The 17,500-nt window shown below is 43.5% G+C and overlaps 1 protein-coding gene across 1 annotated transcript in view; it reads right to left on the reverse strand.

Moving 5' to 3' along the window:
* The window catches only part of sema5a (sema domain, seven thrombospondin repeats (type 1 and type 1-like), transmembrane domain (TM) and short cytoplasmic domain, (semaphorin) 5A), a gene marked incomplete at its 5' end in the record, with an annotated part of 76,116 nt that overhangs the window by 55,899 nt on the left and 2,717 nt on the right, over positions 1–17,500 (reverse strand). The window contains 3 exons of the mRNA XM_083682383.1: positions 354–416; positions 9,693–9,738; positions 12,948–13,047. Coding sequence (XP_083538509.1) covers positions 354–416; positions 9,693–9,738; positions 12,948–13,047 — 209 coding nt within the window. The remainder of the gene's footprint in view (positions 1–353; positions 417–9,692; positions 9,739–12,947; positions 13,048–17,500) is intronic.

Here is a 17,500-nt window from a genome sequence, read left to right on the forward strand (position 1 = left end):
GCCCGCACACACATACACACACACACACATTCATGCATGCACGCACACACACATTGTTACACACACACACACACACACACACACACACACACACACACACACACACACACACACACACACACACACACACAAACAGACACACAGACACACACGCATGCACACACACACACACACACACACACACACACACACACACACACACACACACACACACACACACACACACACACACACACATTGGGACACACAGGTAAAGACATGCTATAAACATACACACACGCACACACACACATGCACATGCACTGAAGCTGGAGTTCAGGCTGTGTTTATCTCATGTTGGATCTGTGTCTTACCTCAGACTTGCCCCTGCTGAAGCAGGCTCCCTTGGTGAACTCATCACAGTGCCACTCCGCCTCCTGAGGAGAGAGAAAAACAGCATTGGAGACACAATGGCACAGCATGAAAGAGGATCAGAAACCCTCAATCCAGGCAGCCAACCACGTTAGAAACACACAATGAATTGTCAATAAACAGCACCACAAAATATGACAGCTTGAAACGCCATTGGAAACTCAGAGTAGACAGTTTAGAACAACAGAGAATGCAGTCAACTGTATGCAGTCAAAATATCACTTTTTTGTGTTAAATCTGCTGGTGAAATTGACGCTATTAAAGTGCCACAGCACACAGCAACAGCCACAGACACTGTAGCCTCTTTTCACAGGCGATGTATCTCAGATACAACACCTGCTGTCCTTATATTGGCATTCTGAGGTGGAGACCCAAATAAAAGATCCAATTTGATTGGATCTTTCTCGAAACACAGAGGACGACATTCTATTGAGCCTGAGAAAGCTCCTCCTCAACCCTACATTATTATTTATGGAAACAGTTAGTCAGTTAGTTAGTCAGAAGTTAGCAATGGGGATGTCCAACAGTCTAAAAACTAAAAAGCTTGTTTGAAGTTTTACATTTTTTTTTAAACAAGCAATATTTGACTCCAGAGTGTGGAGTGTGCATAGCGCTCTGAGTCTGCCGTCGAGACACTATAGATATTGCAATAAACATTTGAAAGATACTTTGCTCCAATCAGCATCAGGGTGTATTTGATCAGGGGGTATTGGTATTGACTGTCCTGTTTACCTATTCATTTGGCTGGGTTTCATGGATTGACAGAGAGGCCAAATGAACTTGAAGCACAGACAGAGAGAGGATGTGATACATCCTAAATGATTATACAGAGACTGTACCAGTTTATCAGCCACGTTAAATATGGACAGAAAATCCAATTAAGGTGCACAGCAACCGATGCCTAGGCTTGAGAGGCGAGCACCGAGTAGAATGCCAATGTGATTTATATGAGAGAAAATGAGGGATCCTTAGACACGAGAGGTGAGCACAGAGTAGAATGCCAATGTGATTTATACGGGAGAAAACTGGGGGACGCTTTCCATGTTTTACTACTGGAGAGGAATTAGCAGATAGTGCCGGGGCTGTCCTCTCTGAGGGGATAACAGAACACACTCCAATTCCTCCCCTTCAACTTTAGCCTGACCTACAGGGGTTCTCATCGATAAAAGTTCCCGATTCATGAAATTGCTGCTCGCACCAATCCAGATCAGGGAGAACGAGGGACTCAAACTTTGACAAGCAACGGACATCGACATCTTTCTACATCAGCATAAGAGGGGAGACGCTTCTGACTTCTGCACCGCTGGAACTGTATGTACCACTCTCATTTGATGTAGTGTATAAATGTAACTTTATGTACCACTCTCATTTGATGTAGTGTATAAATGTAACTTTATGTACCACTCTCATTTGATGTAGTGTATGTACAAATGTAACTTTATGTACCACTCTCATTTGATGTAGTGTATAAATGTAACTTTATGTACCACTCTCATTTGATGTAGTGTATGTATAAATGTAACTTTATGTACCACTCTCATTTGATGTAGTGTATAAATGTAACTTTATGTACCACTCTCATTTGATGTAGTGTACACATGTAACTTTATGTACCACTCTCATTTGATGTAGTGTATGTACACATGTAACTTTATGTACCACTCTCATTTGATGTAGTGTATGTACACATGTAACTTTATGTACCACTCTCATTTGATGTAGTGTATGTACACATGTAACTTTATGTACCACTCTCATTTGATGTAGTGTATGTACAAATGTAACTTTACCACAACTTCCTAACAATGTAACCATTATTTAGCCATTTAAGTCAGTTACAGCTTTTTTCCTTGATTGCTTGAGCACATTTCTTAAAACAGTATTCAACTTTTGAAAACAGTTTCCCTAAACAACCAAAACACCACATTCCTTTTGCAACAAGCACTACAACTTTCAAAACAGTGTCATTTGTCATCTAATGAAAAATTAATTCCACCATTAATTTCATAATGACACACTAATTAAACACTATAAACATCAATATGCATTGTGCAGGTTGGACAACGTTCAATTGAAAACAAAGGTGAAGAATTTCACCCAGCAAAAACTAATTGCATTACTGATTATCAGTAGAACTGTTGAGCAATGAGCATCTACATGTATGGAATAAAATGGGAGAAATAGCTATATGCTGTAAGGAAATAATTCAGTGTTGTTTGTCAACACTTACTCAATATATTTTGGTGTCTTATGTAGAGAGTTCTGTTTTGCTAAAAATTTCACTGTCGGCTCACGTATGTGATTGTGGTGGGCATGTGAATTTCAGTTTCATACAAATGGTTTAAGCAGTGGAGAAAAACTGTAACCATCTGAAACAGAATATTCTTTTTTATCTCCATATCGGGACCATTCCATATGGGACAGAGAGGATGAGTTGAATCCCCCTCAGCACTTAACAGAAAGTTCCTTTCATTTCCTCTCTGAACTGGCCCTGAGAGTCTCCTCTATGTGTTTTATGAGGGAGCCTCTACTGTCTCAATGGCCTAAAGGGTCAGGGTATAATGCTATCACACACACACACACGCACACACGCACACATGCACACGCGCACACACACACACACACACACACACACACACACACACACACACACACACACACGTGTGTGTGTGTGTGTGTATGTGTGTGTGTGTGTGTGTGAGAGAGAGAGAGAGAGAGAGAGAAAGAAAGAAGGAAAGTGATAGTGATGTGAAGCCTACTGTACTGGACAGAGGACAGAGGGCATGGAGGGGTTGGGTGGGCCACTCAGCTCTCTCTCTCTCTCTGACTCTCTTGACACCCTGACACGGTGCCAGCTCACGTTCCAGCAGGCCAAAGCTGGCTATTTTAGGGCCAGTCACCCCAGACACAAACAACACATCAGCAGCACAAGCAACTCAGCATGCACACACAGCATCAGCCCAGCCTGTCCCCAAGGAAGTGTGTGTGTGTGTGTGTGTGTGTGTGTTTGTTTGTGTGTGTGTGTGTGTGTGTGTGTGTGTGCAAAACATGCTCTCACAAAATCACAAACAAGCTATGGCCAGCTATAATGCACCTCTCAGGTAGGTTAGACTATGACAGGCTGGTAATGATGTTATAAATATGATGATGATATCAGGCATGAATAATATTCCTGTGCATAGAAGACAGCACAGTGGCCGCAATGCAATAAATCGAATCATTATTCACATGAATGAGTTCATTGTCTCCATACGGCAATAGGCTGAGGACAGTCTGAAGGATTATGTATCCATATTCCGGTTTGCAAGTTTAAAATGCTGTTATGGTTAAATATTGAGTGAATATGATCCCTAATTTTGAAGCTTGGAAAGAGATGGCATCCTTTACCAAGATGTCAAATGGAATACAGAGTAGAGACGCTCAGAGATGCAACTGCTAGAGCCAGTGTCTTACATATTAAAACCCCATTATTATTTAGACTCATTGTGCTCTAAAGATTAATCTGTCCTAAATTGAAATATAATGTTGGGAATATGCTGACATTTCTACTATTTTTTGGCTTTGTTCTTTGAGGTCCCTGATGTGAAAGGAACTTGTTTTACAACATCTTTCACTAGAGAGAGAGAGAGAGAGAGAGAGAAAAGAGAGAGAGAGAGAGAGAGAGAGAGAGAGAACTGTAGGTCTTAGACCAGGGTACAGTACGGTCATTCAGACTCAGTCATTGAGTGCCCCAGAGAGAGAGCTGAATAGAGTCCTGAGGTATGCATGTTCTCTGTGTCCGCCCTCTCCCCTCTACACTGTACCCAGCAATGTCTGGCATCCAAGAGATGAGCCATTGTGTTCCCAGCATGTGTCTGCCTTTACCAACTGAGGGGCTATTGTCACCCAAAGGTGGGAATGAGGGAGAGATGGAGAGACCGTGGGCAGGGAGAGAGAGAGGGGGGGGGGGGGGCGAGAGAGAGAGAGAGAAAGGGAGAGAGAGAGGAGACAAAAACAGGGGAGGAGAGAGGGAGGGGGGGAGGGAAAGAGAAAAACAGATAGGGAAAGGAGTGAGAAAGGCAGACACTGAGTGAGAGACAGTGTGGGAAGAGGGAGAGAGAGGGAGAGAGAGGGAGAGAGGGTGTAGAGAATTCAAAAACAGTGCTGTCCTCAGACATGACATGGAATCTATTTTGCATAAATAAGGCCGGAACACACTGTCTACTGACAGCTGTCTAGGGACTCCTTAAGAAGACTATACTACGGTTCAGTATGAAGGGAGCTGAGAGAAGGAACGATGAGGCTCAGGGAGAAATGTAATCTCTGCTGAATAGCTGATATTACCTTTTGATGTTGAGCGACATTTGGAAGTCAGACTGATGTCGGCTGATGTAAGCTGATGAAAGCCTCCCCGCACCAAATTGGTCTTAATGTCAAATGCAAATCTTTGTCTGTTTCATGTCACGTTAGATAGGGTACAGAGCACGATCTAAATATAACAGTTGAAATCTAAATAAGGGATTTCAAAAGAGCCCCTGTGACACCTGACATGTGTGTCTTACAGTGAGAACAGACAGGCCAATCGGTTAAGTTGTTACTGTCAGTGTCGAAACGTCATAGGAGCAGGGCGTAAGTTTGAAGTTCCAAACAACAACATCCTCCCTGGACTTAGCTGTTGTGTTTCTACGTTTCGAAGAGGCAACCATCAGAGACAGAAAGAAGACCCCCCCCTCAGCCCCCCCATTCCCAGCCCTTTAATGGTCATGTCCATGTTATCATGGAAGGTGCTTTGTATGTGTTCCACCCATTCTACTAATAGTATTTATTCCATGCATTTAAATGGCAGAGTTATTCCCACTTGGTAATTGAATTAGCAACGCTTTCGGAATTAGCGGAGGTGTTTCGTTAGCCACTGATTAACATGGGTAATTGTCTCACTGACAGAGCATAATTGGGAGAGACAAGCTGCTGAAACACTGCACAGGGACAGGGACTTTCGCCCCTTGCAGTTGGTGGGCTTCTTGCCCGGTGCATATGAGCTCTACTCTACACACGAAGGCATACAATAGGAGGGGAAATGAGGAAAACGTGGTCCAAAATCCCTCTCAGCACCCCACCATTGCTTCTCTCAGGGAGATGTATTGTCAATGTGTTCACCTCTGCCTGACAGGACAATGTTGTTACTGAGAAAGAGGGAACACCCTGGAAAAGAGATAAGCTGTTTTAGCTCCTACCATTCTATTCAATTTGAACAATAGGACCAGCAACTTCCAATAACATCCCACCTGCTGTAATGCTATGATTCACCATACTGTCTAATCTAAACATTGAGCCTGGAGCCTTCGTGTTGTTGTTTAGATTCCCTGTCTCGGAGGAAGGAAACAGCTCACTAATGATGGATACTGAGACAGGAAGTCCTGGTGAGGCGCTCCCTAAACCATAGAGAGCTCAACAGGAAGAGAAGATGGAACGCTGAGCTTTAAACCAGTCCAGGTGATCATTCATCACCCGCGGCAACACAATGGGATGTGAACACAATGCAAATAGGGAACAGACGATTAATCAATGCCCCCACGCTTCAGCAGGTACGGTGTGCACGGGCTCCTGGGAGGCCTGTCGTGGCAGTGCCAAGGCTGATTCTGCTGACTGAGGTTGGCAAGGGGGGGGTGAGGGGGGGTGGGGGGGTAGGGGGTGAGTGGTGTATGTAAGGGGGGGGGGGGGGGGTTAGGGTACTGGACATATACATCTCAATAGGCTACAGTGGCCTCCTCCTCCTCTTCCTCCTCTTCCTCCTCCCTGTCCTCTCCTCCTCCTCCTCCTCCTCCCTCTCCTCTCCTCCTCCTGCTCCTCCTCCTCGTCCTCCTCTCTCTCCTCTCCTAAATTTGCACTGATGTGAATGTACTGGGAACAAGAAAAGCTTTAGGTGTTTTCAGATCAGTACACATGAAAGAGAGAAAGCCACTTTAGGCAACTGAGATGCATCCAAGTACAGGAGCATTGACCTTCATCAGGGCCAGAGAGAAGACTGCATTTCCCTTCCATTATATAGGTGGGACCACCCCCCTATTTTTATTTTATTTTTTTTTTAAGTTCCTGTTATTGTGTCACTCCTATGAAGTACCACTTGAAATTCTATACGAAAGCAGAAACTTTTCCCCCTTTTTTCGAAAGCATTTTAGCATTCTCAAAGTGTTCTCATGTGTTGTAAATACTTCCTCAGAAGACATCTTAGTCTCTCGTCTCCAGCGACTGAACCCTCCCTCACTCGTATAGAACAATCAAAAGGAAAATCCATGGGGAGATGCACGCAAAGAGAAAAACAAATGGCAACAGACTCCTCTAAACTTCATCCCTTCTTCTCATAAGAGGACTTCACTTCTGCCTTCTGTTACATCTGTATTCTTCATTACTGGCAGGCAGGCAGTCAGGGCATTTACTGAAGAGATTATGATACCCGGGCTCGAGCTTTATCGATCTCTGGGGCTGAACTCTATATCTGCATTAGCCCAGGAAAGACCGAGGGCGCTTAGCTATCGCTCCAAGTGCCACCACTCTCGGAAAAACCTTCAAACAACAATACCAGAACTGCCAGAGGCTCCTTTTTTCATTTTAAGCGGTGAAGGATTGAAGGAAAATTAAACAAATTGAATCAATGTGACTGAGAGCATTGGACGAGGGCGTTTATTTATTTTCCCTCCACATGGAATGACCTTGGTGGATGTTTGTGCCATTTTCATAAATGTTTTATGCATTTGTGCATACGAGATCAAGCCAGCACATCGATCATATGTTAATTATACCCCCACTCTGTTTTTGTTTTTTTACGTTAATCGTGTACCGCACAAGTACAGCTCGCAGCGTTAAGCTTCATCAAACCACGCACAGATTTGTTTATTTATGTTAACACTGTGTGCAAGGCAAGCTAAATCACTGCCAAAGGGCTTGCACCGACGGTATTTCTACATTATGATGGACTGAAATCACAAAGACGTGTGTGGGTGGAGTTTGTAGGTTATTTTCCCCTTTCCTTGAGTAAACTATTTTTCTCTTCCCAACATCTAAACATCTAGACAGCCAGAAAACAACAACAACAACAACAAGAACCAATGATTATTCTGGCAAAACTGTCTTTGTTCACACACACACACACACACACACACACACACACACACACACACACACACACACACACACACACACACACACACACACACACACACACACACACACACACACAAACAGGCTGAAATTCATTTGATCAATCAGTAATGCAGTGCATTGGAGCTGAGCGGCAATGGCAGGGGAGAATTTCACTTTGTTCAGTCATACTGAACAACAACAATAAGAAAAAAAAACATCTGTAAACCATGCCAAGGCTGCCACCAAATCTCAATGCAATTAATCCCTTATTCTACAACGGGAGAAGAGAGAAGAAGAGAGGAGTGGAAAAGAGAGGGAGAGACAGAGAGGAGGAGGGCGAGTGGCACCATGGCACACAATAGAACTTACACCACTTCAGCTCAGCCCTGGGGCTTAAATAGCTAGCTCCTTAACTCTGAAACCCTGGACCAGTCACATGCAAAGCAGGGCCTATAGTCCCTGGGTCAATTTAAATTGGCAGTTGGCCTTGTTGGAGATTACTAGGGCCTTGTCTCTCCAGGGATGGAGCCTTGGGGCTAGGGGATTGATAAGGCTAGAGGAATCTCCCCCTCGGATTCTGTGGTGCTAGTGAAGCAAGGGATGAGATAAAGGAGAAGGGATGATTGGACGAGGGGAAGAGGGGGGTGGCGTGGAGCGTTTTTAATAACAGGCTCTGTCCCCACGAATGACGACAAAAGAGAGACTCCCCACAGATCCGTGCTCCTCCCTGTGGGGGGTCCCTCCTTTCTTGTCTCTCTTTCTCCGTCTCGCTCTCTGATCTCCTTGTGTCTGTCGCTTTCTCTAATCTCTTCTATCTGTCCATCTTCTTTTTCTCATCTCTCGCTTCTTCTCGTCTCTTGCCTTTTTCTTCTTTTGCCCTGGCTCCCTCTCCTATTTAATCTCGCTACCTTTCCTTCCCCCTCCTCTCTCCCATTCTCCCTCTCCTCCCTCCTCCACTCATTCGGCCCACTCTCCCATTCTCCCTCTCCTCCCTCCTCCACTCCTTCCGCCCACTCTCCCATTCTTTCCCCCCCATGCCCCCCCCCACTCCCCCACCACCTCCCCATCTCTGGCCAAACACATATTTAGAATTTTGACAACAATGGTGCTGTTTGAATAAATGATAACCCTCTACACAGAGTCAGAGATTAATGTATTTCACACATCAGAATAGACAAGAAAATGAAAGACGACTGTACATAAGAAACCAGATTAGACTAGACCTGAACAGACTGGAATGATATAGAGTGAAATAAAATACTTGATGAAAATGGCCATTAGGTTCAGTTCAATTCAGTGGCTCTTGCTCTGATATAGAGCAGAGGGAGAATGAGAGTGAGTTTTTTCCTCTGGCAAAATGCAGAACACAAGGTGTAAATAACCTAGCAAACCATAAACATTATGATGGCAGCAAAATGGAGGCTTTGGACCACAGGAATGTCAAACATAGCCAGGGGGAAGCATAGCTACCTACCCAGCTCCAGCTCTGTCTAGGTACAGACCACCCCTAGCTTGAAACCCTTGGGTCTGGCTAGTGAGCAGAGAGATAAGTGCTCCACCTACACTCTTACAATAGCCCGGGCCGGTCTCAGGATTAGTCTCAGGACCGGACATCAGTCAAACCGGCTATAGCCACGCCACTTCTGAACTGTTCACTTCTACAGTACTCTATCTGCTCCTTATCTGTCAGTCCGTGTTCGTCTTTTTAATTTCCAGTTGTTACATTTCCCTGTGACTGTCTTCTGTACTGAGGTGCATTAGCAATTCCTACACCTTGGCTCATGTCTGTTTTGAAATATTCAATATCATATTCATCATGCCTCAATGTACAGTGCCATGACAATATCACATTCATCATGCCTCGATGTACAGTGCCATGACAATATCACATTCATCATGCCTCGATGTACAGTACCATGACAATATCATACAGCACAGTAAGCCCCTCCAGCGCCTGACTGTGGGTTCACTTGCAATAACTGTGTGAGTCAGACACTCAGAGGGAAAGAGGGAGGAAGGAGGAGGAGAGAGAGAGAGAGAGGAGAGAGAGAGAGAGAGAGAGAGAGAGAGAGAGAAAGAGAGAGAGAGAGAGAGAGAGAGAGAGAGAGAGAGAGAGAGAGAGAGATAGAGACATAACTGAAGAATAACTGGTAAAGACTCACCTGAATCAATGTGAGGTCCTCCAGATTGAGTCTGAAGAGATGATTTCTGAAAGTAAAAGAGAGATAGGGCACAGCTGAAGGTTGAAGTTGTAAAGGGGACAGACCTGGAAAAAGATGACTGGATGGAAAAGCATTTCTTGTAAGAGGTTTTCAGAACTATCTATGAGTTATTTGTACCTCCATTTTTCTTTTCTGTCATTTTCTTCTTCTTTCTTTCAAGTTCACTTCTTTCTGGTTGCTATAAAGGATATACACTCACCGGCCACTTTATTAGGTACACCTGTTCAACTGCTCGGTAACGCAAATATCTAATCAGCCAATCACATGGCAGCAACTCAATGCATTTAGGCATGTAGACATGGTCAAGGCGACCTGCTGAAGTTCAAACCAAGCATCAGAATGGGGAAGAAAGATGATTTAAGTGACTTTGAACGTGGCATGGTTGTTGGTGCCAGAAGGGCTGGTCTGAGTATTTCAGAAACTGCTGATCTACTGGGATTTTCACGTACAACCATCTCTAGGGTTTACAGTCTAGAGATTGCCTTGTTGATGCCAGAGGTCAGAGGAGAATGTCCAGACTAGTTCGAGATGATAGAAAGGCAACAGTAACTGAAATAACCACTCGTTACAACCAAGGTATGCAGAAGACCATCTCTGAATGCACAACATGTCGAACCTTGAAGCAGATGGGCTACAAAAGGGGGTCCAACCCAGTACTAGCAAGGTGTACCTAATAAAGTGGCCGGTGAGTGTATATATACAGTGCATTTGGAAAGTATTCAGACCCCTTCACTTTTTCCACATTTTGTTATGTTACAGCTTTATTCTAAAATGGATAAAGTTATTTTTTTCCCCTCATCAATTTACACTGTGTAAAAAGGTCTGAATACTTTCCGAATGTCGAACTGCAAATAGGAACACATTCAATTACAGCACTTTATGATCATAACAGCCCTCAAGGATTTTGAAAAGGAACATGTCAGATGTGAAAAGTTGTTTTCATACTTATTCCATTATCATCTTCCATCATCAACTTTAAGCACATATTAAGTACCCTTATCCAATCCTAACCTTCATCATTCTGGAGAGAATAACCCAAAACTAATGTTAGTTCAGCATTGACAGAAAACGTCATTCTACTCCTTGTACAGCATGCCCTCATAAAGAGGAAGACAGCCTCCAGACTGAGTCATTCTTAAATGACATTGACATGCATCTTTTGTCTGTGACAAAGAAAATGTTTTATGCTGTACAAGAAAAGACTCCACGCTCTAATCTGAACAGAACATCGGCCCTGAGGCGTTGTGTTAGTGTGTGTCTGTGTGTGTGTGTGTGTGTGTGTGTGTATGTACGTGTGTGTGTGTGTGAACATGCATATGTGTACAGTAGGAGTCAAAGAAACCTTAAGCCGAAAAATAAAACTTCACTTCAATTAACACTTCTCTAGCCTTGCCCAAGGCATTCTTGAATCACTGCCTGAAGTACAACTTTTCATTGTAAGGCAACAAACAAAAACGGTTTCTTTGGAACTCTTCAAAGAATACTTCCAAGCTTTTGAACACTCTGAAGAGAGTGTGTGTCTACTCTGTCTGTTGACTATGAATGTCACAAGTTGTACTGTACGTGTTCAGCATTACAACATCATCGACATCATGTCTCTACACAGTAGGTCATTCTGTTTCATCTGGAATCTAATCTACATTCACTTTACTGGCATGCTAGCTTTAACTTAATGTCAGAGAAAGAAGTGTATGTGGGCATCGATTGTTGGAATACTATACACCAGTCAAAACCCCCTCATATGAGATGAGTCAAAAGCAGCACACACATAGATAGGAACACACACACACACACACACACACACACACACACACACACACATACACACACACACACACACACACACACACACTCCCACACACATGCATGTGCATACATGCACACACACAGATCCATCTTATGGAGAGTGCCTATCACACACGTTTTGCTGTGGCTAGGACCCTCTTTACAGTATTGACATCTGCATCGATCCTCTTTTGTTCATTTATCAGTCATACCACTCTCACTCAGGCCAGGGCCGTCCATAGGGTCTATAAAACCCTGTTTAAAAGTTCCAATTCCAAGGGGCGTCAGGTGGGTTCCAAGACAATTACAGTACATCTATCCCTGCCTGATTTTTGAGTGCTTCAACCCTAAACACTATGTAATAGTCTCACTAGATCCACAAATAAAGGCTTGCCCATGAAGAAAGTTCTACCGTCTGACTTATTCAATAGTTTTAGGCATGGATCGAAAGTGTTCCACTCCATCTTATCTATGGGGATAGAATATGGGGTTTTGAGATACTTTAGGTGATGCTGTCTGTCTGAGAGCTCCTATGTTGTGACCTTTCCTAGCCCCTACACTCTGGAGAGTCCTCCTCGGAGCACAACCCTCTCAGCCAAAAGGACAAGCATTGTCCCAAATCAACCCCCTCACCCCCTAGACACTTCCTCTTAGATTGCCTCCAGCCAGGCAGACCAATCCAGGTACAGACCACCCCTATCTTGAAACCCTTGGGTCTGAGCAGAGAAATGAGTGCTCCAGCTACACTCTTACAATAGCCAAGGCCGGTCTCAGGGTCAATCTCAGGACTGGACGCTGTCAAACCGGCTATAGCCACGCCACTTCTGAACTGTTCACTTCTATAGTACTCTATCTGCTCCTTATCTGTCAGTCCAAATGTCTTTCCAATTTCCAGTTGTTCCAATTCCCTGTGACTGTCTTCTGTACTGAGGTGCATTAGCAAATTCCCACAGCTTGGTTTGTGACTGCTTGCCTTGTACCTTTATCCCTGTGTCTCCTCCGTCATCTCCAGCTCTTTGTAGACGAGATTTAGTATTGACAACCAAAGCCATTAGCTGGAAATGGGGAACACACGCACGCACGCACACACAAATGCATGACCACGCACACACACGCTCTCTCTCTCTCTCTCTCTCTGGCTACTTGTTCTGTTCTGAGGGTTCATCTTAGCCCCAATCACAAGTTGGATCTGCTTCAAAGGAAAACACACACTCACTCTGCTAAATTAGAGTTGATGCTCATGACATAAACAATGAGTTTCACTAGAAATCAGCTTAGAGATGCACCTTTTTTTGGTGCGTAAAGACAGCTTTGATCAAACACTGTGTTTACAATGGGCAGAAAATGGACGCACGCACGCACGCACACAAGCACGCATGCACGCACACACACAGACACAGATTGGGTTACCTGGCTCCCACAATCAGTTCGTTCTGGCCAGGGTCAAAGGTCAGCTGTGAATAATCCACTGTCCCCTCGGCCCTGAACCTGTGCATCCACGGCTCCATCTCTGCCAATCAGAAGGGAGGAAAAGACACGTTAGCCAATCAGAGGATAGAAAAAGATGAAGGACAAAACATTGTTGAACTAAGGCAGAAACCCAAGGCAGATACTGTATTCAGTTGAGAAAGTTGTTGATTAATTTGTTGATGTGGAGGATAGAATTCTGCTTAAATTGAGTTATACATAGTCTTTGTTTCGCAGCTCTGTATGTAATGTCTATGTGCACTTGTATTGTTTTCAATGCTTTGCAAAGTCTCGCTCAGAAAAGATGTTCAAACCAGAAGAGACGTCCTTGTGGAATAAGGATTACATAAAGACAAAATACTGCAGTTTAGCACTCACTATACTTCTATTCAGATATGGCTTATATGGCTTAAAGTTCCCTCTATCATCCACCCCCACAGATAGATGCTGTATCTAGTGAGGTATGTAAGGTTAAAAGCCTCACTCAAGGGCACAGCGTCAATATGCCCCACCTGGGCTTTCAACCAAAGTCTTCCAGTCCATTTCCTTAATCACTACTGTAGCTCACACTAATGGCTACTGTACATAGAGTGTGTCAGTATGTGGAGAGAGTACATGAGAGACAGATGGAAAGATTGTGTCTCGACAGTGCGCGCGCATGCACGCACGCACGCACGCACACACACACAGACACACACACATACACATACACACATATGTATGTCTAACCCTAGACACACAGACACGGCTCACCATCAACATGCCTGTCGCCATGGCGCCCAACCCATTAACCCCTGGCCAATAGAATCAAAGACCCCTGGGGTTGCAGAGAGATGAAGACTGGCCGTCTACACAGATCTGTAACCTGATAGGTGATGAGGTAGGCATCGAGGCTATGCATGTTCCCTATCTCTCAGCATAACATTGCATTGTAGTCACAATAACATATCTCTATAGTCTATACACTGCTAATAGGCAGTATTGTATTCTAAAATCCCTCCTCAATAAATACCCTTAAGTGCTGTATTTCAAAACATCTGACATGAGGGTGTTGTGCTGCTTTTTGAGGCTTCAAAACCCTTTTAATGCTAGAGAGATCACACTTCAGAACTATTACCATGTCTGGGCTGCTTTGTTGACTCCTGATACACAGCTATTTCTGTACCTGCATGATTTCCGGTGTCAGAAAGCTCTCATGTACATACACCCAGCATTGACTGAAATGAGCTGTCATTAGAGGTGTGGTCCAAAACTTCACCAAACAAACAAAGTCTGTCAACGACGAAAAATAAACCTGTCAAAAGGCATCTTGAATGAAACCACATTCTCCCTTAACTGCATCAAAGTCAAATTGTTGTTTCCTCTTGTCAAGTTTGGGTTTTCAGATCCATTCAAAAGAGACTCACTGAATGTATTTCTACAGTTGTAGCAATGCATGTACCAAAGAATACTGTTATATTGGTTCCCTGTCAAACTGGGAACCAATAGTTCTATCATAGCTGCACACCAATATCATCTGTAACAGGACTGAATCAATGTTAACAAAGGTACTTCTCTCTCTCTCCTTACACTCTCTGGGAGTTTATTCATGATAGAAAAATAAGTTAAGATGGGAGGAAAAAAAAACGTTAAACTCCAAATACATTGTCATTAGCCTTGAAATAAATGAAATAAATATCAGAGAGATCATGACAAATTCAACCCAGAGATTTCATTTTGATTAAGGGCTGCCTCCCCTCCTAATTCTACAAGGGGGACAAACCATTGCTTGCGACTGGGCTCGTTTTTCATAGGGAGCATAGCATCTCGAGCATACAAATATGGCAGAGACACCCCCGAGGGAAGTTGGGCTTCAGTTACCCAGCGTCTTGCCCATAAATCTCTTCCGTCGCGCCGGGGGAGCCTCACTCAGGGGGAGAATTCAGGGGCTTCTTTAAGTGAATACAACACCACCCTGAGGATTTATGGGTTTTATGACGAGGCGAAGGACTCATAACCATTCATAAGCATTCATAACCAGAGCCGATGAGGTTCCCCAAGGCTCTGTGCTTTTAATGAGAACCTGGCACTGTCAAATATGGGGGACATGAGGAGCTTGCAGTTTGGTATAGTAGAACAGAGAGAGGGTATTTTTGTATTGTTGTCCAACACTGAGACATTCTGCAGCGGGATTGGGGGTTTTGGTGTTGTTGAAAGGTTTAATAGTAGGGTTTTAGGAGGGGTGGAGTTAGCTGGTTTTAGGGCTCCCTGAAGAGGATTTAAAACCGTTGAACCTAGAATGAACCCTTCCTTGGAAAAGGGAAACTAGGGAACAAATTCCATTTTGACTATTCAGTGAATGTGTTTTAAAGATGGTCTTTACGAACATGGCTGTCTGCCCCTATCCAAGGCCTTTTTCATGTTACACTGACTCATATTCGTCATGCCTTAAATGCACGTGGGATAATGTAATCGCATCATTACTGTGCTTGTACTGCAGCCGGCTGGATTGGGGGACTTGGCTGCCGTTGAGACGGATCCGTACACACATGGATTGGGAAGGGAACTCAGAGAACGCAGCCAGGGCTGTCCTGGCATGGAGCCAAACCGAAACCAACACAGCACCCCCAATCTACCCAAAAATAGAACCCTGCCTTTTTCCAGGTCCATCACTCACGCTGGGTTTGTTATTCCGGGTTCTGACACTGTGCGGTTGACACAAAGACAAAATGACAGTACATAAATATTTACACCAGGCTTCAGAGGCTAGGCAAGTCTTCAATCTCAGAGCACTCAAACCGTACAGTTCAGCACAGCCCAGCAAGGACCTGGAACAATAGCAACATGTGGAACCAATTGTGAAAAAGTCTCTATGACTAACTAGGGGGTAGTGACTGGTGTACATGTGGATGAAGGGCCTATTCAGTCTAAATGCAGCTCTGTGGTAGAGAGAAATGAAGATTGACAACTATCCTGTCAAGTTGCCTTGAGGGGATGATTTGGTCATACGGTCAGAAAATAAACACCTGCTCGATTTGAGAAGACGTTATAAAATGAGGACCATGTAGATTAAACTGACCAGGTCAAGGCCTCTCTGTCCTTGGAGAATTTGCCATTTGGCGTTATTTTAGGAAATCAAAACAAGCATATTTTATTGTTTTACTGAGACTAAGATTACAGGACAGTGGAGACTGAATCATGTGAGGCAAACCACTCAGAAGCCGCAAATAAGTGAGCAATAAAATATTTAGATCTAACATGTACTTGAGAGCATAACTGTTTTAAGGAAGAGAGAAAAAAGAGACAAACATTTAACAAGATGACCTCATGGTCTCTTTGTATCACTTGGGAAAAAAGTATAAAAATGTCTTTGAAGGTTGTTGTTGAGAGATATAAAGAAATGCTCCACATTTCAAATCATGTGCTGGGTATTCAAATGCAATGTGGTGATAAGTTTTGGACACAACTAGAATATCATTTATGTATCTGACTGGACTTAGTGGACTGTAAAAACAATATCCCCAGAGGACCAATTAAATTGGCATGGTCTCTCATTGCAGATGTAACACCAGATAACGGGTTCCCAATGTGTTTATTTTTCTCCACTGAATGCATCTCTCTAATGATGTGTTAGTCCGTCAGGGGTAATAAAAGTGGATGTCTATTCACCGCACTAAAACAATGTCTGTCTTGTTACAGCCTTGGGGAGGAGACCTTCTGTCTGACATGACACTGTAATGACATTGTTTACAGCCAAGCATACATTATTATTCAGACTTAAACCTACACACGGGAACTTGTGTTAAATACAATACTTTATTCATTCCTCCCTGGAGCTTTTGGTTGTGACAACTGTACAATCCTCACTCTGAACTAATTGTATTTAAGAAAAAAAGAAATGAGGGATTAGTGTCTGGTTTAAACCCTGATTTAATTCCATTATGGCTGGATTTGAAAAGTCCCTCCCTACTAAGCAAGCTTCACTTTGCAATCAGAAGTTCTACTATTAGTTGTATAGTTAGCATTTCTATCCTGTACCATCATTTCTACCCTGTTGTGAGTTGTCCAGCAACACAACCTATACCTATGAGTTTGAGTTTGAGTTTATTTCATTCGTGCTCACAATAAAAAAAACTATATATAAGCAGTTTTCTTTTTTTACATAAGAAATAGAGCCTATGAATAAATAAATAAAAAACACATTAAACAACAATTACAGGACATCAAATACATATCAGGACGCATAGTGTCGATCTTTTCAGATTTTTGAGTTCTAGTCTAATGGTCATTCTAAATGACCATAGAATCTGCTAAACTCTCTGTCTCTGCTCTTTCTTTTGAATAAGAATGGGTAGTGTTGCACTACTGTAGCGTTTAGTTAAGTGGTGTGCAAAGTCTGAAAACCACCATCCTCTGTGGGGCGACTCTCATGGGTGGCAGGCACACCCTTAGGCAGCCCACAGGCACCCCACATGACAGAGCAGTACAGTCTGTCACTGCAACATTTATAGAGCCCT

Source organism: Argentina silus, assembly GCF_951799395.1.
Source record: "Argentina silus genome assembly, chromosome: 1".
Lineage (NCBI taxonomy): Eukaryota > Metazoa > Chordata > Actinopteri > Argentiniformes > Argentinidae > Argentina > Argentina silus.